This window comes from Pholcus phalangioides, unplaced genomic scaffold (assembly GCF_987345545.1).
Source record: "Pholcus phalangioides strain wild (caught in Gottingen) unplaced genomic scaffold, Ppha-v1.0 ptg000009l_1, whole genome shotgun sequence".
NCBI classification, from domain to species: domain Eukaryota; kingdom Metazoa; phylum Arthropoda; class Arachnida; order Araneae; family Pholcidae; genus Pholcus; species Pholcus phalangioides.
The window spans coordinates 32,193,932-32,219,023 of record NW_028301602.1 but is presented as its reverse complement, the minus strand read 5'-3'; the positions used below and the strand labels follow the sequence as shown (position 1 = coordinate 32,219,023).

The 25,092-nt window shown below is 37.6% G+C and overlaps 2 protein-coding genes across 2 annotated transcripts; both read right to left on the bottom strand.

The window, feature by feature from the left end:
* Nucleotides 1-490: 490 nt before the first annotated feature.
* Nucleotides 491-7,865, bottom strand: mRpS28 (mitochondrial ribosomal protein S28). Its single transcript, XM_089235993.1, has 2 exons — nucleotides 7,443-7,865; nucleotides 491-737 (listed from the first exon to the last, which is right to left on the bottom strand). The coding sequence occupies exons 1-2, from the start codon at nucleotides 7,808-7,810 to the stop codon at nucleotides 554-556; spliced, it is 552 nt and encodes a 183-aa protein (XP_089092119.1). The 5' UTR covers nucleotides 7,811-7,865; the 3' UTR covers nucleotides 491-553.
* A 2,063-nt stretch (nucleotides 7,866-9,928) lies between these two features.
* Nucleotides 9,929-18,921, bottom strand: LOC149082823 (RNA-binding protein 1-like). Its single transcript, XM_089235992.1, has 5 exons — nucleotides 18,750-18,921; nucleotides 15,891-16,102; nucleotides 15,374-15,559; nucleotides 11,919-12,047; nucleotides 9,929-10,223 (listed from the first exon to the last, which is right to left on the bottom strand). Exons 2-4 carry the CDS (start codon nucleotides 16,100-16,102, stop codon nucleotides 11,936-11,938), a joined length of 510 nt encoding a protein of 169 aa, XP_089092118.1. The 5' UTR covers nucleotides 18,750-18,921; the 3' UTR covers nucleotides 9,929-10,223; nucleotides 11,919-11,935.
* Nucleotides 18,922-25,092: the final 6,171 nt, after the last annotated feature.

The following is a 25,092-nucleotide window of genomic DNA, read 5'->3' as shown; positions in this document are numbered from 1 at the left end:
CTGCAGTACTGTGCTGTATTCAGAATTGTCAGGTGCCTTCCACATGCAGAATATGGAGATCCCCGACTCCCATAACGTCTGGAGTGCTCCTTGATTTCACATATTTTGTGAGGTAAAAATTGGCATCCGAAAAGGGCTTACATTTATAACCAACTTTACAGAAACGGTATGAGAAACACTATAAAAGAAATAATTTCAGACATAATGGAAAAAAAAATTCATGAGAAGGAAACAATTTTAGAATTGATGAATGAAAGAAAGAATTTTGAATTGAAATAATTTCAGAATCACCGACCCCCGGGAACATTCCATTGCTCCCCTGGGGGCATTAACACCCACGTTGGGAATCAGTGTGTTATATCCTTGATTTTCTGGAACAAATAGAAAACCAGTTATCTTTTGTTAAAAAAAATAAAAAGGGATTTAAAATGTCAAAGATAAAAGTGAATCCTGTTGAAATGATGAAAAATCACTCACTTTTACACTCACACACACAAAAAAATCATTTATGTCTAAAAATATTTATAGACACATATACACACACAAAACTCTTTTAAATTCCCTGTGCATTCACGGGCACAGGATTCACCTTTTCCTTATTATAAGGAGATGTTAAAAGTCCTAATAGAGTAGCATCAGCTTCCAACATAGTTAGATCCTCAGCAGCACCAAGAAACTTCCCACATAATTCGGTTTCGTTCAGTCGGATTCTAACTCTTGTCCCTCTCACGTAGAACCTACAGGAGAAGACAAACACATGTTCGAAATGATAAACAATACGGCAATCACACTCAATGAAATCCTTTAGTTGAATTACAAAAATTGCATCAATATATTTTTCTTTCCCTCCCACAACAGCATTATACACTTAAAGAACACGCATTTCTACAACCAACATAATAATCAGAGGAAATTATTGAATAAAGATGAAAAAAAAAATTAATTAAAATGCACACACTGTCTTCCCACAATGTTTGACATGATATTCTTACATGCTTTGCAACAGTTTATGGAAATTTCACCTACGACATTCCCCCCTAGATTTTGCCCCTGACAATTCGCCTGCCCTGACCATGTGAGTGAGAAAGTGAATGTGTGATCGTATGAGTGAGTGACAGAATGTGACCATATGAGAGACTAAGTGAGTGTGGTCACTCGTACGGTCACAAAATTGACCACTCCTTTGTTTTTTTGGTTTTATTTCGAGGTGCAAATGCCAGCCGATCTCCTATTTAAAAAGTCTCTCTGACCTACAACATGATACCGACATAACATGGAAATTCAACCATTTCCACCTTTACTTCAGAAAATGAGACAGATGGCAGCATGAACGTGCAACTGTACAACATAGATACGTTAGGGCCACACATTTTGGCACGTGCAGATTCGTTAAAAATTCCAAAAAAGAATGTGTACGAGGTTAAGTAGTAGTAGCCACTCCCTTGGTCACTCACCCACTCACTTACATATATGGTTACTGACTTGGTCACTCATATGGCTGATCGTATACTCACTTACTTATACAGTTACTCATTTTGCCACTTACAGTAGATCATACACTCCTTCACTGATAGTCACTCACCCACTTATATGGTCACTCAACTGTAAGGCCAGGCAAAATGTCAAGATCCCTTTGCACCAGTGTTTCTTGACCTTTTTTGCTCATGCGCCCCCCCCCCCCAGTCAACTGATCTAATGAATGTGTACCAGGTGTACAAGTATGAAACGTGGATTTAAAAAAAAAAAAAACATTAAATTCAGAAGAATGATAAAAAGTGCTTTATTCAAAGTATGCCCCATTGCTTGTTATACATTTCCCCCATCTTTCCTGAAATTTATGAATACCACGCCAGTAAAAATCTTCCCCTTTTGCTGCGAACTATTCATCTAGCTATTTTTTCACATCTTCGTACGAACCAAAGCCCTGCTCAGAAAGTGCTGACCCATCAATGCAAACAAGTCATAATCGGAAGGAGCCAAGTCTGGTGAGTAAGCCACATAGGGTAGAACTTCCAGCTGAGTGCTTCCAACGTGCCGCGAACCGCTTTTGCCATATGAGATGGAGCATTGCACATTGACCATTGAACATTGTCAAGGAGCATTTCACATTGTCATGGGGCATTGCGATTGGAAACAGCTTGTTAAATAACGCCCAATTGCTCTATGAGTTGTTTTTGTGTCTGTGTAGTATCATCTTCATCCAACAATGCTTCCAATTCCACATCTTCTTTTTTTTTTGGCGGTTTTCCATGTTCCTTGTCTGCAACATCGAAGTCGCCACTTTTGAAACACTGAAACCATCATTCACGCGTATCTTGCGATGGAGCATGTTCACCATAAGCTTCTTGAAGTAATGGGTATGATTCAGCAGCAGTTTTCTTCAAATGAAAACAAAAAAATTAATGCTGTCCGTAAATGCTCTTTGTTCAGTATAACTTTCAACATATTGAACACAACAATACAACACTATGCACCCACTTTTCCAATTTATCAGTCGTGTGCATCTGACACTTGTTGATGACACAACAAGATGGCGCAGTGTCAAATCTTTATAGCACAAACTGCATTGGTGCACCATCTGTTTTCTGAAATCCGCATTTCATACTTGTACACCTGGTATATATGTGAATTGATATCATCATCATCGTGCCTCCCCACTCGAGATAGACTTCTCTGCTATGACCCCCCCTGCATCTCCTCCTGGGGGAGGGGAGGGAATCCCCTCATCTAGAAGTGAAGACTTTTCTACATACTGCATGACAGAGGTCTTCAATCTTTACTCAGTTGCGAGCATTGCCTGTACCCGTAATAAAAAGAACTATTTTACTGCAAGTTTGACACACGAATGCCTGAAATCAAAGATTAATTTATTCCTTGATGCAATTTGCACAAGTTGTTTAATCAGAAAGCTAAGTGCTTGCAAGCACAAAATAAGACATGGGCATAGAGCATCGTGGTGCTCACAAGCAACAGATTGAAGATGCCTGTAGTATGGTTTTGATTTTCGAGGAAAATTGATAGCTAATAAAGATTTCACAAAGAAAAATATGGTCAGTCTACAGTTTCCTGTGTAAGAGTTCAGAGAGCTTTCCTCTTGTGGGGAAGGAAGAATTCGACACAGGACCATCTCAACATCTGTGAAAACTCAGGGGAGGTGCCATTTTTCACGTCAGATTTGTTATGTGACTGTTTTCTTTCTTGAAGATTTGTACACATCAAAATCGTTTTGAGGGGAAAGCACGAGTGGTTAAATAAGTGCAAGTAAATACAATAATTTTGAAATTCTATCAAACTGTTCTGCTATTCAATACTCAATTGATCTCAACACCCTTCCTTTCCCTCACTTCCAAAAAGTGCCGTTCCCTTTAGGTCTCTACACAGGGGCGTAGCCAGAAATTTCGTTCGGGGGGGGGGGGACCAAAGTGACAGAACAATGGATTTGGCCATCTTTTTCCCTTTTTTCGGTCATTTTCTCACATTTCGGGGGGGGGGGGGGGGACCAGACCCCCAAGTCTCCCCCCCCCCCCGGCTACGCCCTTGTCTCTACAGACAGGCTGAACACAGACAGTTGGACCCTATCTTTTCCAGTTACATCCATGATTCAAGGAGGCCCAAAATCACATAAGTGACGAGAACCTGAATGCATATGATTCAGGTTTTCTACAGATCGGTGCAAATGCAAGCAGATCTCCCCATTCAAAAGTCTTGCACCAGAGAGCAACAAGCTAACTAAATAACAATAATGGTACAAATATTCAATCATTACACTTCACTCGTAGTTTGAAAAATTGATGGCAGATGGTAGCATTATAACAAGCATTCCACTGAAATAAAATTCACGTTAGGTTCACAACACGCGTACGCACAGCTTCCAGCAATGCAACAAAGGGAGTCAACAGTATGTACACACTCCAACTGAATATTTTTTCTGAAAAATTAGGTTCCTTCTCTTTTTTTGTAAAGGATTTTTTCACTCTTTATCAATGTTTTTCCAGTTGACTCCCCTTTTCGCCGAATCCCTCAGCAAGTTTGGATTACTTGCTCAATTTCCGACAAATGCCCCTTTTGGTTAACACCATACTAGAGATTGACCTAATTGTTTTAACAGCTTGTTTTTCTTACATCAGTGATTCCCCAAAGTGTGGATTGTGGCTCCAAGGGGGTGTCACGCTGAGCTTGCTATATTCATAAACACATGTTTGTAGCTTTGAAGTGGTTCTTTGTTAGACTATTCTGAGGAGCTGTGGAGTAGTAATTCATATTTCGTGAGAATTCACAATATTACAGTTGACACTCGATATAACAACCCCCTTCATCCCTTCGAAAACAGACGTTGTACTAGGGGGGTCATTATATCAAAAGAAAACATATATGATAGTCGTTACGTTGAAAGTAAACTATATATGATAGTTATTCTATGAAAACATTTGGGACTTATCCTACCATTGGTGTAACGGAATGATTACTATAATGTGGGAATCATTATAACAAGCATCAACTGTATTAAATTCGGAACAGCTTTAGTGTAATACTTTATTTTTTTGTTTGGGCGATTTTCTTTCTAGCCTGTTGCACCTGAGTGGTGTAGCGGTAAGAAGCTCAGCTTCCAACCTGAAGGTTACAATCAAGGTCCACGATTTCAATCTAGGGGAAAAAGCATTGAAAAAAAACAAGTTCTTTACCTATTAAGCTTCGAGGGAGGGGGAAGTGACCACAGCAGATGGTGCCTTCATTCCCACCCTACGCCATTGGTTGGAAATTGCTGTATGTATGGTGATATGACCAGAGTTGGCATGCAGTCAAGTAGTAGCCTGCTGGTGCTCTTCTCCCGTATGTGTGGTTTTTTAAATCTGCTAATATTATTTTCTTTGGCTGCCATTGATTTTTACTGTTGGTTATCATCTGAAGGTAATGTCACCCCCCTAGAAATCGTTAGTAATAATAGGCTTTTGCATACAGCACAGCTTTTGAATTAAATTTCGATTCTGTTAGTATTTTAGAGCTCATTTTTCTTCATTAATGTGTTGTATCATACATACTATTTTCCACGTATAATTACACATTCAGCTTTTTTTTTTGATGGAATATTTAGTTTGGCGTACATTTTACCTTTCCGTTTTCATAAATTTTTTGCATACTAGCCGTTTTTATTTTAATACTGTAATCATTTATACAAATACAACGCCACAACAGGTAAATTGCCCAACGAGGTGGCTGACTTAAGACATCATGGATCCCCGAGCCATTTTTTGGAGGTCCCACCTACTACTGCTACACCACACATGCACCCCGCCTACATCCCCCCCCCCGCGGAACCCCCAACGAATCGGTACATGTGGGAATGTGCGTGTACGTGTAGTGAAACCTGACGTGAAGTTTTTTTTTGTTTCTCTGTAATGCTTGTTATGCGTAGTGCTATGATTGAATGATTTATCGTTGCAGGACTGTTGCACCCTGTGGCGAGACTTTTTAACGGGGAGATCGGCTCGCATTTGCGCCTTGAAGTTGGGAACCACAGAAAACCAACTTCAGCCGACCACCACTGTGGGGTTCGAACCCGGATTCTCGCATCGCGAGTCCATCACTATAACCACTCGACCACCACAGCGGCGGCGGTGGTCGTTCATATCATATCATATTGAACTCAGAGACTGTTTTTGACTCAACACAAAGCTTGTTTTAAGTAATACAATGGTCAAGGCAGAGCCTTGGTTTTTATTATTTAACCCCATATTTGGTCTAAGATGCTATATTTTTAATCTCAATTCCATCATGTAGTCAAAGACTGTTTTGTTTGGCATAATTTTTTCGTATTAACAGTCTTAGTGTGTATTTTTTCATTGGCAAAGAAAGACGTCTGATACCGCTACTCCATTTCACTCTTGGCAACTTCTCATCATGCTTTTGGATATTTTTCTCACTAAAAAAAAAAGATTATATATTTTCAGCTGTTCCTCACTATACATACACAGCAATTACCAAGTAGAAAAAAAAATAGTTTTCACTGAATTCTCCATTAGCACTAGTAAACATTGCCAAGAGGGATCAGGAATTCAAAAAGTCACCAAACAAAGACAACACAGGTTTATGGGAATTCACCAAATCGGGAAATAATTTTAGATTTAAGGCATTTTTTTTTGCGCAAGACTTTAGTTGTTGAACTGCAACTTTTGATCCAGGCTCACGAGCATGCGTGGTATGAGCGGAGGTGATTTCTTTTAGTAAAGAGTATATCCGGCTGTTACATTTGGCAAGTTATCGCAAAACACCATGGTTCATTAATGATTTCGCTTTGATTTTATCATAACATCTCAATGCTTGCCTGATAATATTAAAATGAGATAATTTAGTAATAATATAACATAATCAATAATAATAATAATAATGATATTGACAGGCAACAAATACAGCGGCTTGCCACAATGCAAGCGTTGTTTTGTTTCCTAATGAATCTATTTTCATTACAAACCAATAACAAAGGAATGGGCCAGCTGCCTATGAATCAATGATAGCAGGGCCAAGCTTTTCTCTGCAAGCCGTTATTATTGTCAACTTCATGCAGCTGAATTGCATTTGGATTAAATTAGAAAAAAATTAAATATAGATTTAAGACAATCAAGAAACAAAGATGGTAGGGAGGGGGGGGGGGAATCTCAGATGAATCGAACTCACAACTTTTACTACATGTGTCCCGTGCTCTAACCGCTGCAACGATTGCGGATGCCTGATTCAAATAGAATTAAGTATATCCATTATTATATGTGACCAGGAAATATGTTGGCGCGGACTAACGGTCGCCAAATGGATCAAAAGTTGTGGTCCAACGACTGAAGCCGGGTTTTCCTAGGAATAGGTGTGTTGCGCAGCGTGAACCGAATTAGACTATTTCGTGCTGACAGATACGTTACATAATCATGCTACGTGTTTGTGTTTGCGCCTAGCGAGGCGCATCAGATCAAGGCGGCTATATTAAGTATATATGGCTCTGGCGTCAGCTACTCTGTCGTCTGCATGCTCCGGTTTAAAGGGAAGGAAAAGAAAACACACAAGAGTGAAGAGAATATCGGCAAAACCGTGGCGCACGACGCATTAGACTCCTCCAGAAGCAGTCGGCCAATCACGCCCGACGTAAAGCGCTGTCGTCAGGCGTATTGCGCTCTGTAGGAAAACAGTCATGCTGCTTTTCTTACGGGTGAGTGGACGGCGTGTCGCGCTGGGCGAATCACGTTGCGCGCGGAACAGGAAACCTGCTCCTGGGAAAACCCGGCTTTCCCTAGGAGCAGAACTTTTGCGCCGTGTACAGCGTGAAAACGCTGATTGGTTAAAAACTTGAAATTCAGGTTTCTTTTTACCAATGAGCGTTTTCACGCTGCACTCACTATTGAAACCTGCTCCTAGGAAAACCCGGCCTTAAGAGTGCTACTTTTTTTTTTTTCACTTACTCTGAGTTTCTAGCGGGCATTTTGCAAACGCAATACAGCTTTCCGCCATAGTCTATGTAAAGATCGGTTTTGACGACTTTGAAGATTTTCCCGACCACGACTTTGCCTTTGGGATCCCCGAGTTGAACGAACGGCGAATCTCTCAACAGTTTGTAGAAATCGTCGTCAGGAGGCGTTTTAACCTTTTCGCCTCTATGCACATCGAGATCTTTGAACTTGCTCAACGCTTTCGCCAGGCCCGAAAGTTTCACTCCGTCTGCATTTGAATCTTTATTAGGACCGTTCGAGCAATATAAACGCCACGGATAAAACCCACTGCAATATATACGAGAAGCTAAACGCGCAGTAACAACTCCAGAAGACAGCATTTCGGCGTTAGCAAAATAAACAAACTTGCGTGTAAATAAATATATGATGCTGCTGATGATGGTACATACTTACGGAATTTAATTGTAAAGAAAACAAAAAAAGAAGAAGGATGGTCATAGTAGCTAAAACCCCTGTATAATTATTATTGCATAAAACAAAAAAAAGTCAAATTTTATTTTTTCGAGAGAAATACATATTTTCATAATTTTATTTTCTCCAAAATATGAAAGCACTTTAAAAAATTATATATTTTGTTTTTATCATTGAAAAAATATTTTTCTGAAGGGAAAATCAACGATAGATGGCAAAACTAATCAACAAACATTTTTTTCATTGACCATATAACCAAATTTTTACGGGACATTAAAAGAACTTTTTTATTCTCATCTCGTAATAATTCGTAAACCGAAACATTTTTTCCATAAGAATCAATGTTAAATGAATGTTTTCTGTGCATCCCGAAATTTTCTAGCGTGAATTTTTCAGCAGCTCCTGTGAATAACGTGAAACCAACGAAAATCATTAAAATAAGTTATTGTAAAAATAACAGCTTCATGAAAGAAATAAAAACGATGCTAGGGTATGTCTGGTTTCATTAATATCTAATACCAGTGTCAAATCCGTCAGCAACATCCTCAAATTCAAAATTCTGTAAAATATTTGCTGCTAAACTTTGTCAATGATAGCAAATGCAATTTGCAATATCCAAAGTAGAGCAATAATTTTTTGAAAAGTTATTGAGTGTGTTAGATTTATGCCATAAATTATTGCAAAATATTTTTCAAAAAGTTCTCTGATGTAGAGCTTCTCATTTGAAATGTGAACTGCTGATCCATGAATCTGAAAAGTCAAACTTTGGGGGCGTGAACAGGTCTGTAGCTAGAAATTTCGTTCCGGGGAAATAAAGCCATAGAACAATGGATTTGGCCCTCCCCCAACTTTTCAGTCATTTTCTCACATTTAGAAGGGGGCACCAGACCCCTTCTCTTGCTACAGTGTCTTGAGTGTAAACATTACTCAGATTAAATCGAATTCAACTTTCAACTAACTCTTAAAAAAAGGTGTTGGGGGCACATGACCAGACTTCTGAAACATCCATGTGTGTTTTTGGAATTTTTGGACATATAGTCTACTTAAAGACATTCGATGGAAAAGGGTGCGAGCTGTGTCTAAAATATAAAAGGCAGCCAATTTTAATGGTCATGGGTACGAGCCTCGTTCACCCATGTGAGAAACAGCCAGGCACTGCAGCAGGAAGGACCCCAAGATTAGATTCTTCACAGGCACTTTTACAGTGAATTTATATTGTGAAAAAACAGAAAAATAAGAATCATTCCAGGATGGAGCACTGTCGGCCCTACTCTAGTTAGTGGGAGCACTGATCAGGGAACACCAGTCCCTCAAACGTAGGATTGTGATGGGTACCGTGGTGGAGGTGATCACTCCCCTCTTCTCCCAATTGAACAGCATAGCATGTATCAGCTTGTGAACTAGGTAATAATTTTTATATGTACAGGACGATTCAAAATTCAATGTACAAACTTTTGGGGGGGGGGGGGGGGGAATGATAGAAAACACGAAAACAAAAGTCACATAGGAATGTATCACAAAAAAAAAAAAAAACATAAATAGGGAAGGTAAGCACTTTGTGCACTTGTGAGAATCTTAACAGACATGTACTGTCCTCGTGTAACGTATCGTTAAATAGTTTTCACACCCATTATTGGCTTGTCATTTCTGCATTTATCCTCCACCTGATCAGGTTGGGGTTTCCGGTCATGCATTCCTATGTGATTCTGTTTTTTTCCCCTCTAAAAGTATGTATGTTGAATCACCCTGCTGTATACTCAGTGTTTTCTTCATGATTCAATTTTACGTGTGATTTCTGTCAGCAACATTAGATTTTACGAGATTTAATTGAAGACATCAATTCAAATGACTTCCCTATGAAAAAAATTCTACACGAGTTCACAAAACAATATGTTGATAATTTCTGGATTTGGAAAAGCGTATGTGCTACTTTCCCGACAGTTATTTTAGCAATGTTCAAATTGCTTGATAATTTTAGGTTTCTCCCCAGCAACACAATGTCATTGTAAAAAGAAATGCAAAAAATGTATGAGTAAAAAAGAAAGGTTTTATTTAGACACATACACCTTGGATGAATTAGTCAAAAATCACAAATTTTGCTTATTAACAAGAAACCGACAGGTAAAATGCTTAAGTGCATCAAACAAAACCAGCATTTTCTCAATGGGAAGAAGGTTGTGATGAATTATGCATGAAGAAAAACAAATTGGGAATGGCATGAGGAAAGATCTTCTACGAAACACAAAAAATTCTAAATGAAGTCAAAATGTTGACACTGAAATGATACATGGAATGGCATCACACATTCCTTCCATCAAACACCTTCAATAAAAGAAAAAAAAAATAATTAAATCATCATGATTGGGGATGATAAAAGTTAAATACAGTCGGCACTTATAAGGGCTATTCTATTATAACGCTTGATAGGATGATAAGTCCAAAATTTTTCATGTCCCCTGTTTTTCCCTTCCATAACCAATATAACACGGAACGATGGAGGTCGTTATAACAAATTTAGACTGCAGAAATAAAAACTAATCAACACACATGCAGAGGTAGACTTGAAAGTCTTTGGGGGGGGGGGGGGGGACACAATGTCAATTTATATCTATATCAGATCAGTAGACTCAACCTTTGACGCTGCCTCCCAGTATCTCCACCCACGAGTCCACATTAAATAGAAAACCATTTGATGTATATCATGATTCTAATCACATTTGCCAAAAATCTAGTCAGTCTAAAAGAATTTATTTTCAACCAGTCATCTGGGAACTTTTAACTTACTAGATTGAGTCCTGCTGATGATAATATCTAAGACACAACTTTACTTTTTCTTCCCAAACTGATTATGGACCTACTCAATGGTGTTCTCCGAGGATTCTTTTGATGTCTGTGGAAAGGAGACGACCTAGCTGATTGACAAGGTTGTGATGCTGCCGAAAGGAGGTTCCAGTGTGAATGGACTTCTTGAAAAATATTCTAGACATGCAGATGTCGATCGAGTGAGATCAAATATATTAACTGTGATATTTTATTAGTACTAAACTGCAAAAATCATTGCATTGTAACTTAAATTAACAGTAAATATTTCAAGTGTAAAACTTATATGACATGAATGTCGCTCTCCACTTGTCAATACAAGATATACAGAAGACTGGATGTTGTGAAGATATTTATTATTTGAGATGTTAAATTTTTAAGGAAAGAAAAAACTCATCTCTGCCTCTACCGGGAGTCGAACCTGGGTCCCTCGATTGTAGCTTAGTGGTCAGAGCACTCGTCCGGCAATCGAGGGACCCGGGTTCGACTCCCGGTAGAGGCAGAGATGAGTTTTTTCCTTCCTTAAAAATTTAACATCTCAAATAATAAATATCTTCACAACATCCAGTCTTCTGTATATCTTGTAAAACTTATGTTTCATTATATTTTATTATTTTATTTATTATATTTTCATGTTTATTATATTCTTTATTGCCATTCACCATTGATTTAATTTGGGAAAACAAAAAAATTAACGGGGAATGCAACTGATTTTAGTTTCAGTGGGTTCTGTGAGCAGATGTGCGAAGTTAGGTGTATGTGTTAATTTTTTTTAAAGAAGCTATTTACCAAACTATGAAATCTTAAAGCTGAACGTAGGTCACTATTTTCAAGAGATGTCTGTTTCCTGCACTAATTTTATACCATTTATCATCGAAGCTCGTTGCAACAATCCTACCACTATCCCATATAATAATCGGCAGTCCCAAATGTTAGTAACAATTAGTAGTCATTATAATAAGCGCCAACTGTATAAATATTATACAATAATTTTCATTTGACAAGTTGATTAAAAACATTTTTTTTTCTCCAACCTCTCACAAAAAAGCTGCAAACAATAAACAGCATCATATGATCCACATTAAAAAATTCCGACGTTTTCAATGTATAACCATACATCCGAAAAATATAACCCTACTGCAATTATTTCTTGAATAGGGACTAGAGCAATTTTTCAAAACAAAAATCAAGACATACTTTCTGAACTCTTTCCCTTATGAGCGTGAACGGCTGCGTGATCCACTATCACGACGACGACTATCTCTGACTGGAGTAGCTGAACGGGACCTACTCTTTGAACGATATCGAGGCGAACGAGATCTTGACCTATTTGACAAACAAAAACAATTTAGTTACTTGAAACTATATTAGTTAGTTGGTTGTTGCCTGGAATAGTTTAAAAGTGAACGTACCAACCTATATGAAAAGAATTGAATATTTAGTATAGCTGCTAATAGATTACCAAATGCCTCAGTATATATTTTTGATATTTATACATTACTGTTTACACTACATGTTCAACACAAATATTTCTCTTGTTTAATCATTAACAACTTTCTAGACAATATACCTACTACCTACTGATTTAAGATTGCTAAAAAGAAAATTACATTTCACAAAACATTGAGTTTATAAAAATTATTTGATTGTAATATGCATGCATCACACATGACATTGGAATTTTACAATAACCAGGGAAATATATAAGAAAAATATTCTGTTGATATACAAGTGCCTGAACACTTAAAGGGAGAAGATAGTGAACTACCTGGTTACGTAACTTTTTACACAGAACTTTAACAATTTAGTTTTGGGTTCAAATTCGAATTTAGCAAAACTGATCATTTAAATGTAAAAGAGTTATATTCACTTATTCTATGAGAAGGAAAGAGAAGAAACTAAGGTTTTCAGTAACTGAGAACAAAGTTTTAAAAGCTTTATGGAAAAAAAAAAAAATTATATACAGACATAACTAGGTAAAGTGCTAAAATAAAATAATTTAGAAGTATCAGATACCGAAGAAAAGGTTAAGCATATTGGTCTTACAAAGAAAATATTTCTTTATTATTAACAAATTGGTACTGTGGTGCATGAAATAGAAAAGATTATACACATCAATCATTAATCTAAAGTTTAATGATTCTAATGATTTAAATTAACGCTTGACTGAATTAGTTTGACAGTCTGAGTGTTATTAGCAATAATGAGAAAAACATTAACTTCCACTAGCAATATGGTTTATGCCTCTGCGTCCAACATGTGAAATGTTTGGCAATCAAATACAAATGTTCGGTATAAAAAGGAACCAATAAAACATCACACCAAGGCCTGAAAACAGTGTTGAAAGGAAATCTGGCAAAGAATCTCAGGCTGATGTCGAAACACTAGGTACAGGTTCATTTCACTTTGGCAGCTTTATGACAGAAATAATTTAAGAAATAACATGATACTTGAATTGATTAAAAAGAGCCAATAACCATCTGAAACATTAAATTTCAAAAATTAGAAAATAAACCAGCATATAACAAATACAGTCAAATCCAGCTATAGCAAACCTTTGGATACAAAGAACAGTGTTTCTGGTGCCTTCAAAATTTTCTATAGGCATACAATATTATTTAACATGGCTGCAGCAAACCTCAAGAGTATGTAAATCAGATGTCACAAACTTTACTGATGTCATCAATTGAAATTCATTGTGTTCTCTGTGGGTTTTCTCATAGGTGCCAATTTAGACTTGGAAAATCTGTAGTTTATAACGTGATGACATATTTTGCATCGAACATGTCGCACAAATAAAAGGGAAAACTAAGGAATCTTTTTTAGGATTGCATCTGGTGACCATATATAGTTTTCTCTGGACGTATTTTTCGCAATCCTAATTTTTTAGCAATAATGGGCAACTTTACTTGCTTTTGGCATCATATATGACAAGTTACTGATTTTTCATACTTGAAATCCTGATTTCTTATATTTTCCCTGAGAAAACGGGATCAGCCTGGAATTGCAAGAACTGAAAGAGTATTTTCCATTTGAATGGACACAATTTGAAGACTTACAGGGATTTTTCTATGAAGATATGAAAAATCAGAAGATCTGATTCCAGACAGGAAAATTTTAATAAGGTTGAAAAATCTAAAGGCTTCCAGGTAAATTGGAAGCATTGGCACCTACACTGATTGTTTCAACTATTTTGGAGCACGGGAAGGAGAAATTGCAGGCCCCAAGGCCAAATCCCTGAAGCATATGATTTAGCTTAAATATAGAAATCAGTTGGACTTAAGAAAAAACTAAATACACATAATTATAACTGAAATTAATTGCTAATATTATTTTCAAATCCTTGACTTCGAGACAGAACCGACTTAATATTTTTTAAATATATATATTTGTAATATCAACCACAATTTATCACATTAGATATATAGAAAACAAATGCTTATTTTCTTGAAGTTTGTTTATAGCGGGGTTTGACCGTATAGTTTGAAGACTGCTTCCATTGAAACACTTCAAAACATATTTCACACAATTTCACTTCTTTGTGCAAAAGAATTCCTAGTTTTCAACTTCTGGTAACTTCATTTTAAACAATGAAACACTAAAATCTTCAGGAAATCCAGATTAAACATTAATATCAATGAGATAATTTGAGTTTTGTAATTATCCTGGAGTAAGGTAGTAAGCATGGATATCCAAGCGGAAAGAACTAAAATGTCCAGAATTTTTCTTATTCAGGTATTTTTTTGCAGCTAATTTTCACCCCACACACAGAATCAATGGGTGTGTTTTCCTACTTTCAGTGCCAGCCATGGAACTAAAGCTGTCATGAATATCAGAGACCTATACAATTTAAATTAACACCATGTGAACAATGAAATTTCAGATTTTGCCGAGAGTACCTAAGGGACTGTATCACATGGAGTCAAAATTTTCTCCCACTGATTATATTATATAACTTACCATAATGTGATAGGGGGAAAGCATAAATAGAATTTCAATGATTAATTATGAATATTTACGTGACGAAATTAGAAGAAGACAGAAACTGTTGACTCAAAAGAATCTAACGAATGTCGTTTGTTGAGGCATGTTGAAGACCGACGATAACGTGCACAGCTGTTGATGAAACAGTGCAGTACGAACATGCTGAGCTGTGTAGGTTGGCAGCTAACACAGACTGAATGTTGTTGATCAAGACAGGGTGAAGTATCAACTCTAGCCGCTTGGAGCCATAAAGCTGATTTTTTGATGTGTGAGGCTGCTTAGCCTATAAAATGGATTGAGATTTATAAAGTATCATATCACACAATGTAACCCAGAAAAAAAAATTATAATACCATTTTGCTCATTACTTGATTCAAAACCAATAAAAGTTACTTTATTCCTGTGTATTATGATGCATCACATGTATGATGTTTTGCTTTATTATCATCCTACAATCACGTACATATTAAAAATTTTCCATAATTGATAAATCGAATAATGAGCAACAATTAAAAAAAAAAAAAAAAGACATTGAGGAAAAAGTCGAGATTTCAACAATCTTTACCAACTGCTTATCATTACATTTAAAAAATAAAAATGCAAAATAATTTTTGAATAAAATCCTAATGCACACATGGTTAGGAAAATATATGAAATTTATTTTCTACCTAGAATAACGGCGGCGACCACCTCCTCCTCCTCCACCACCACCACCTCTGCAATCACGAGCATAATGGCCTCTTTCACCACATTCATAGCATCGCTCGTCACTTCCATAACGACTTTGAGACCTATAATTAGACCTAGTTTTCCCGGTTGACAGTTCCACTCGAACTCTACGACCACAGAGAACCCTTAGATAAAATAATTAGTTATTAGATACAGAATGTCAAAAATACCACTTAAAAAACATGAAATTATACACATTTCTATAAAGTATGGGTTTTAAAGTTTGTGAAAACACCCTTTTCCCAGTCTCTAGATTCTACATGCAGTTCGCTATGCTTTTCTGTTTTCAACATAGTAAAAAAAAAATTACATCACAGCGTAACTTTACAATTACGAAAAATTAATTTTTACACAGGGTATCCTGCTTCTGTTTAAAAATCCCCGTTATAACAAATTCAAACAATTATAATACTGAGAGAAATGCGTTTTATATTTTCAGGCTAAAATGTTACTAACTTTCCATCTAAAGCTCTAGCAGCATCTCTGGCATCACGAGCATCTTCAAATTCCACGAAAGCAAAACCTGGTGGGTTCCTCGCTACCCACACATTTCTTAGTGGTCCATAATAACTGAATGCATCTTCCAGTTCATGCTTCGATCCACTGTTGCCTAGTTCTCCTACATAGACTTTACAGTCGAGTGGACAACTGCTTCGGTAACGAGACATCTAAAAATAAAACAAAATATGCACATTAATTTCATAAATGACTAGATGGGTGTAAAACTATATCATAATCTTATAAAAAATTATATCACTCAGTTACACCATACTCTCATCAGTTCTTCCCTTTTATTAAAGAGCCTTGGCAAGAAACTATGAATTAGTGTGTTTGATAATTAACTTGTGTCACTCCCTTCTCACCAAGGCCACTATAAAAGGTAAAGGAACAGCTTTTGGCAAATTTCCAAAAATATTTTTCTCCACTCAATTTTATACTATTTGCCAGGGTTACCAATGGGACAAGAAGACAAAACATTTGAAAATGTGCGACAGAGGTTGATATTAACATACTGCTGTTCTAGCATGGTCAAAAACTTGCCATCAAAAAGTAAACGGGAAATTGACCTTTCCCATGTTTTAACGCAGTGAATCCACTAACAATGGGCATTTTCTAAATTAGATCAACGGGCCTCAGTGCACCTAACAATCCAATCCATTAACCCTAGAATATATACCAACTGTTTCAGAGACTGAGGTATAAAAGTTTAGGCAGCAATATTCCATTTTTAGAATAGGTATAGCACAATTCCTTATTATTATTTTAGCCCGTTGGCGCTTTTCTTCCTGGTCGGTGATGGGTGGCATTTTCTTCTTCCCCTGCGAGCTGCTACTATTATTCCTCTCTTTGACTTGGGTTGCTATTAATTATCTTCCCAAGGTGATGTCACCCCTAGAAGTTTACTAGCAATTATAGCATGCTTTACTGCAGCATTTAAATTTATCAATCCAACAGTTTCACGTACACTGCTGCATTGGAATTTGTCCACAGCACACACTTTGGAGCTTCCATTTATTTGTTGTATCAACATACTGTTTGTTTTCAGGATTACACATTTTTTTTCTATTTTTATGGTTGGTGGTTTCTATTATGTTTTGCACGCGGATGCTTTTTTTTCGGCATCCGTAGTGTCTGACGGCCTTGGCGACTCTTCGTTGAGCCATCAGACATATGTGGCGCCAAAAAATCGCCAAGTGGCAAACCATACGACAGATGCAGTATGGTCCGCCACGACTTATGCGACTTTTTTCTCGCGATAAGTCGCCAAGACCGTCATAATGCTTCTTTGGGTTGCCGTATTTTTTAACACCTTTCCGGTTTCGTTGGGTGATACTAATGGCGCTAGCTTCACCAAACAGGATTTTTCTTTTGTTCACTGAATTTTTTCAAAAATTCCAAACAGCCGTTGTTCCATTTCCAGCGCATCTCTGATTATTATTCCTCCCTTCTGTAGCTTGAGTCATTTGGATTATCTACTGCTCAGGTTGTATCATACCGTTTTATTATTTCGTTGTATTTATTAATTATTCATCCATTGCCATGCCTTCTGTTTTATCATTTAAAATAAACCTACAGAATTTTTCATGCCCGGATCAGTTTATTAAAAAAAAAAAAGGTCCGGGTTTTAGTTTTAATGCATAGAATATTTATGCCGGAATTCCTTATGCCCCGATCTTTTTATTATAAAAAAATTGGGCCAGGTGTAATTTTTTTAAACTATTTTTCTATTTTTTATGCTTGGTGGTTTCTATTATGTTTTGCACGCGGATGGTTTTTTTTTCAGCGTCCGTAGTACCTGACGGCCTTGGCGACTCTTTGTTTGCCATCAGACATGTGTGCCGCCAAAAAATCGCCAAGTGGCGAACCATACGACAGCTGTTCCTATGCTTTTATTGAACTCGCACCTTTTTTTTTAGCCCTGACCATAGCATTATTTAACACATTCACTGAGTGATGTGATCACCCACGTGCGATGTGACTATCAATACAGCCTGCCTAACAAGACCAGCAGTGAATTTGTTAAGAAAAATCCTGCTTTTTATCATTTTTAATTTGGTATCTGGTCTACGATGTTATATTTTTAATCTTGATCCCTTATTTACTCGTGATGGTTTTGGGCATTTTTTATTTAATCAGCGATTGTCAAACAAAAGAATCGCCAATACATCGCCAAATTAGATACCATAGCTGCTCCCAATTTTTTCGCTTATCAAGGAGACCTGTGATTTGTCAAATTCTATCACAGCTAGATTTGATGCTATGATAACTATATAACTACCTAAGCATGGAATCAAACATGGTGAAATTTATTTTATCAGTGTTTTTCCACTGATAATTGGCCTACAAGAGTGACAATGTTTGAGCACCCATCATGTAGATCAGCGATTCCCAATGCGTTAGCCACGGTACCCTACGGGGGTGCCGCTACACATCCTATTCTCGAACTGTGGATCGGGGCACTTCAGGGTGTCTCCAAGAGTGCCTCGAGATCAAACGGGTGCCGTAGAAGGAAAAGAAAATCGAGCCCCTGACGTAGAAAATGCAGATTCTCCAAAGGTGCCGCCATTCACAGGAGCATTGTGAATTAACTACCGGAGGTTATCCCACTAACTGAATCGTACCAATTTCAGTTACTTTTAGACAATCAATATTTGACAAAACTGAATCCACGTCATAAAATCCTGACTCAATTCTAGATCCCAGCGTTTATCAATTTTAAAACTGGAGGAAACGATGGTGGGTAAATACAATAACGGAACAGCGTGCTCGCCGACCCGGTAAACTTTTATGATGGAATAACTATAAAATATTTACCTTATTTCTTTATTAAAATGTTTCCTTTTTAGAGCACAGATTCCTCGATAAATTTTAATTGAATTATTTCAATTCAGTAGAACTTCAAAAACACTTGAAATTCTTCAACGATCGTCTGAACCAAATAAGCCTACTACGGACTTCAATCGGCTTTTTACAAAAAGGTTTGCGCGACGATCTTGTGATAAAATGTTTCCTCGCCTTTTCCAAATACTTACTAGATTACGTGAACCAATTTCTCGGAAATCCGTAGTATAACGTCACTCTACGGACTTCGTCATATGGAAATTCAAATTACTGTGGCGTTCACCTAATCGTACTTACCACAATCGGCCACAAAAGGTGTTTGCGCAGCCATTTTGCTAGTTGTGTGTTTGCGTCGCTGTCGAGATGATGCTGTTGTCGGTTTGTAGTTTTTTGAGTGAAGTGTAAGCCGTGAAAGCGTGTTGGTGAAAAAAATCAGCGTGGTTGGTGTTACGCCCCTCTCGCTCTGCGTTTGTGCCTTACCCTTTATTTAATTTTTTACTAGTGTTTCCCTCTTTAAGTACAGTTTTCTTTATTTATTATATTCGTAGGAATAATTTTATTTAATTTCCTGAAGTGAAGGATCAAGGCTCTTGGTTAGGGCTCTGCCCGTTTCCGGGGTCTAGTTTGACTCCTTCAAATGTGCAGCTATGGCTGTTGAAATAGATACACAGCCAGCGGGCAGTGCAGACAAAGTCTCGTCTACAAGTCATAATTGGAATACTTTATTATCTGATGAAGACATCTTGGACGGTTTTGGTGAGTCCCCTCGCATTTTGCTAACTTTCAAGTTTTCGGGTGCAGAAATTATTCCCAGATCCAGGCCTTTGTGCCTGAAAAAGGATATCTGCTCAAAAATCTCTGTTCCTAAACACATCTCGGAGATTCGATTCACACGCTCAAGTGAGCTGTTAATCTCTACGGAAAATATTCACACTGCGAAAGAGATAAAAAAAATAGATATGATTTTGAACATTCCCGTTAAATCGGTCCTTTTGAAGGATTCGATTACCTCCAAATTTTTGCTAAATATTCCGTGTGATATTGCAGTAGTGGAAATTGCGGAAGAACTGCAATCGGAGGGGTTACAGGTCATCGGTATTCGAAGATTTATAAAAGAAAGAATTCCTTTACAAACTGTTCTGGTAACGATTCTTGGTAGGAACATTCCGCTGGAAATAAAGTTATGGTTCTTGATATTTCGACCACGTAAATTTATTGAGCGTCCTAATCAATGCCTTCGCTGCTGGAGCTACTTTCACCGCTCAAAGTTTTGTAGAGTATCATCTCAGATCTGCAAACGATGCGGCCAAAATCATAACCATGAAACCTGCCAAAACCCTATCTCCTGCATTAACTGTAAGGCTTCCACTCATCTTGCCTCTGATCGTCAGTGCCCTGCTTATGTCTTGGAGTCAAAAGCATATCACTATAAAGCCGAACATCATGTTCCAATAAACATCGCTCGAGAAAGATGTAAAATGAATTCCTCTTCATATGCTGCTCGGACCAGCATTTCCATGTCATCTGACTTCAGTGCTCTCAAGGCTGAGATCAGTTCCCTGGTCCAAGCGGAAGTATCTGCCATCAAAGAAATTGTACTTAAAGATCTGAAAATAAGTCTTCAGGAATCGCTGAATGACTCTATTAGAGCGCTTATTCCCGAAATAGTCAATTCGGTTAACCTAGCTGTACATAAGGTGAATATAATACCGCCACTTAATTCGAATGTAAATATGGACACTTCTGGTCCTTCGACTGCTATCTTCAATCAACCTTTGCCCCCTGAGCATAATGATGATAGTGACTTTTCTCAAGATCCTGAATCGAATAAATTCTATACTTCTCCTGCGGAAAGGGTTAAACAAAGACGATTAGCTAAGAGACTGAAAAATGACTTGGCCTCAAATGTTGGAACCTAGTTTTTCACTTAATTTCATTTTTGTCTCCCCCCCCCTTTTTTTTCCCCTCTCGTTTAAAGTTTGTTCCTCGTTTGATCTTTTTTCCTTTCTCTCTGTTATCGAGTTTGATAATGGTTTTTCTTTACCTCATTTAGAGCTGACAAGAGTTCAGTATTCTTATTTTTGTGATCAAATCGAGCTTCGTTTGATTTTTTTTCCCCTCCCTTTCCTATTGTGTTTTTCTCGCTTGATATTTCCTTTTTCTCTCCCAAAAATAAGTGTTGTTTTTTTTGTTTTTTTTTTTTCTGTGAATTTGATGCTTTTTCCCTCTCTTCAGTTCAATATATTTTTCTAGTTAATCCTTTCCAAAAAAAAAAAATACTATGAATAATATGAATTTTAGAGTTCTTCAATGGAATGTCCGAGGCATCAAGTCCAAGTCAACCTTTATCAGAAATTTTTGTTTAAACTATGATATGTTATGTTTACAGGAGACTTTTCTGGAACCGAAGGACCATTTTTTTCTTGCTGGTTTTCAGATTTTTAGAAATGATCGACTTCTCCCAGGTGGTGGTTTAGTGACCGCGGTAAATTCATCTCTTTCCTCATCTTTGATATGGAAAATTTCGGACCCCTTTTTTGAAATTATGATTGTTCAAGTTTTTCTAAATAATTTTTCTATGTATGTTGTAAATTTTTATCGTCCTCCAGGTGTTTTCAATATCGCTGCTATTGACAATATTTTCTCATACATCTCTGGGAATTTCATCATAATCGGAGATTCCAACAGTCATCATCCAAACTGGGGAGGACATATTGTATCTCCTGCAGGTACTATGTTATTTAATTGGTATCTTAATCATAACCTTTGTCTAGTTCCTCCATTTTGCCCCACCTTTTATAGCAAGGACTCACAATCTTATATCGACTTATGTTTCTGTAGTCCAGGTCTTTATAGATATATTATCTGGACTCCCTGTGAATCCTTATTCAATAGTGATCATTTGCCAATTAAAATTTCCGTCTCTTTGAATAAACAATTCATATCTCAGGAATTCCGTTACATTAAATGGTCAGCAGTAATGGCAGGTCTCTCTGTCATCCCCGCTACTAACGATTTCGACAGTATCTACAATCATGTGGTTTCCATTGTTAACTCAGCTAGGTACTCTGTGTACCGGAAGAAACAACCTTGGCTTAAGTTGGATAAAGAAGGGCGTATTGCTCTTATCGAAAAAAAACGGGCTTTCCGCTTATTTCGCCGTGTGCCCTCTCAGGCCAACTGGATTAAATATAAAAAATTAGCTTCGGTTTTTCGTCGCCACCTTCGCATTCTACGATTGAAGACTCTGGCTCAAGAACTTCATCCTTTTACTCAGCCCTCAGTTCTCTTTTCTGTCTTGCGTAGACACCGTTATATCGTGGCGAAAACTTGGGATGATTCCCGGCATATTTTCAAGATTGCTAATAATAGTTATGTCGAGCCTCTCGTACAGATCCAACTTTTAAAATTTTACCACTTCTCTTCACCTGGCCGATCTCAAACCGTTACTTTTTATGGTCCTCCTCGTGAGTTCCAGGCTCAGATGGATGCACCGTTCTCTCCCACGGAAATTCGTAGAGCCATTTGTTCTGGTCGTTCAACTACCCCTGGTCCAGATGGTGTTCCATTGAAGGTGTACAAACTCCTTCCAAATAAGGGGATTGAATTTCTGAATGCTTTTAATACCCTTTGGTCTTCATCGCTGGTGCCGCCGTCTTTTAAAGAAGGACGTATTATTTTTATTCCAAAGTCAGGAAAACCAACTACTGATCCGAAGAACTTTCGTCCTCTGACCCTTATAAACACTATTAGCAAAATCTTTGAGAGAATCATTCTTTTTAGGATCACCTGGATTGCATTACGATTTGAGCTCTTTCCAAAAAATTTTTATGGTTTTCGACCAAAAACTGGTGCTGAGATTTGCATGAGAGATATGGTGTCCTCTATTTCATATGCCCTCCAAAGGGGCTATACTAGCTACATTATTGCTCTAGATTTGAGAGCTGCTTATGATTCTGTGAGGCATGATTTGCTCATTGCCAAATTAGCCCGCTTGGGCTTTCATGGTAAATTTTTAACTTGGCTCTTTAATTATCTCTCGAACCGTAAACATGTCATTCATTGGAGGGGTTCCATATCTGGTGCCTTTGCTCCCAACTGCGGTCTTTTACAGGGTTCTACCCTCTCCCCAGTACTTTTCACCCTGTTCACATTAGATATAACCTCATATATTAATTCTGACATTAAGTTTTTTATGTATGCTGATGATATTTTCCTTCAGATGAATGCGTTAGATGGGAAGTATGCTGAGTTCAGATTGATGAACACCTTGCCTAACATTCTCAGATGGGCTGAAAATAGTGGATTGTGCATCTCTCTATCCAAATCTCGTTTTTCTATTTTTTCACGGAGACGACCTCCATACTTTCCTTCTTTCAACATTAATGGCGAATCCATTCCGTTTGATCCGTACTTGAAAGTTCTGGGTGTTCATCTGGATTGTACTCTCACCTGGAAAAAACAATTATCATCTCTGCGTTCTAAGGGCACTCTATATTTAAACATTTGTCGCTCCATCTCTCACTCATCAAGAAATATTCCTTGCAAGTTCCTCAAACCTGTGCTAATGAGCATCATTGGAGGTACCATTGGTTACGGAGCTGTGGCCTGGTTTAATGCAGCCAAATCTTCTCTCACCAAGATAAACACAATCTATAACTCCTCGATGAGATCTATCTTAGGCCTCCCTACGTCAACTCGCATAGATAAACTCAGAACCATTCTCGCCCTACCCTCCTTTCAGGATTCCATTCTCTTCAGGATTGGGTTATCTTGTATTTCTGCCACAGCCTCTCCCACGCAGGGTCACTCTAACCATATAGATTCGGGTTTTTGTCGCCTCTCGCCATCTTTGGCTAGGAAAATATCACAGTTCAATAATACCATTGGTTTTTCCCACAGGTCCATGCTGCGTCCAATTTATTCTTTTTGGCCGTGGATACCCTCAAATATCTATTTCATATCGGAGGGTCTTAACTTTCAAAAAACTAAGTCTACCATCCCTTATCAAACAATATTCCAAGAGTACATTGAGTCTCTGCCGCTGAATGCTCATGTAATTGCTACGGATGCGTCTAAATCATCTCAAGTGGTTTGTGGAGCTTTCTGTTTGGTTACAAAAGTTATCAAGTCTTGGTTCATTAATAAAGACTCCTCAGTTTTCACTGCGGAGGCCCTTGCTATTACTTTAGGTCTTAGATCCTTCATTCAATCGTCTAATTCTTCAATATTCATATTTACGGATTCCAAATCAGTCATCATGGCTCTCGACAATTTCTCTATTCATTCATCTACGGTGACTCACCTACTGTATGCTCAACTGGTTCATACTAGTTCTTTGGTTAACAGCATATCACTAATCTGGGTCCCAAGTCATTCGGGCATTGCCATTAATGAAACTATTGACAATCATGTTCGTACTGTAGCTTCTACTACTGTTGATCTTCTACCTTCTAGCCTTTATGTAGAGGACATTCGTTCTCTTTACTATCGCCACTTCAAGGAAAATATTCGCAATGCTCTTTTCTTATCTATTCCTGAGTTTAGCTCCTTCTATAACTGCTGCCAGAACTTCTCCCCTTTGTTTTCGAATAGAAGGTTGGAATGTTTATTTTACAAACTTATTTGCAATAGAGCTCCCTTGAACGAATACCTACATCGTATTAAGAAAATGGCTAACCCTCTCTGTCTACAATGCAAGATTCCTGAAACTTCCTCTCACTTTTTGTTTTCTTGTATTAGGTTCTCCCAGGTTCGGTTCTCAACTTTTAATTCTCTTTCTCCACCAGTTAGGTGTTGGTCCGAGTTCTGTTCAGGCAGACCTGAGAACATTATCTGTTGCTTTGAGAGGTTTGTTACCCTTAGTCAACGATTTTCTTGAGTTTTTATTTCTTGTTTTTTTTCTCTCCCCCTCTTTCTTTCTCTCGTTTGGTTTTTTGTCCTTTTCTACCTTGGTTGTTTGGTTTCATTTTTTGTTACCACACACTCATCCAGGGACTCCATGTCATCATATCATTTTAAAGCGGCTTAGCATCGTCCCCTAAGCCTGAAGACTTCTTCTCCATCTCATATAACATTTCCATCTGCGTTTGTTTCGTCTGGTTTGTGTTTTTTTTTTTTTTTTTCTTTTTTTCATACCCTTCTGAAGAAGAAGGAAGAATGGAAATTGCTGAAATTTCTATGTGTTCTGTGATTGTTGAAAGCTCTTTCGTTAGTACATTTTTATAACATATTCTATGCTCTTGTGGAAGTTTCTTTCTCTAACAGGGGATGGCCCGAAGGCATAAAGCCCTGTATAATTGAAGAAGAAGAAGAA

Coding starts and splice junctions, on each gene's coding strand:
- mRpS28 (XM_089235993.1), bottom strand. CDS start 7,810: ATGCTGTCTTCTGGAGTTGTTACTGCGCGTTTAGCTTCTCGTATATAT. Junction 738..7,442: donor ATGCCCGCTAGAAACTCAGA/GTAAGTGAAAAA, acceptor CTTCTCCTGTAG/GTTCTACGTGAGAGGGACAA.
- LOC149082823 (XM_089235992.1), bottom strand. CDS start 16,102: ATGTCTCGTTACCGAAGCAGTTGTCCACTCGACTGTAAAGTCTATGTA. Junction 15,560..15,890: donor GCTAGAGCTTTAGATGGAAA/GTTAGTAACATT, acceptor ATTTTATCTAAG/GGTTCTCTGTGGTCGTAGAG. Junction 12,048..15,373: donor GGTCGCCGCCGTTATTCTAG/GTAGAAAATAAA, acceptor TTTGTCAAATAG/GTCAAGATCTCGTTCGCCTC.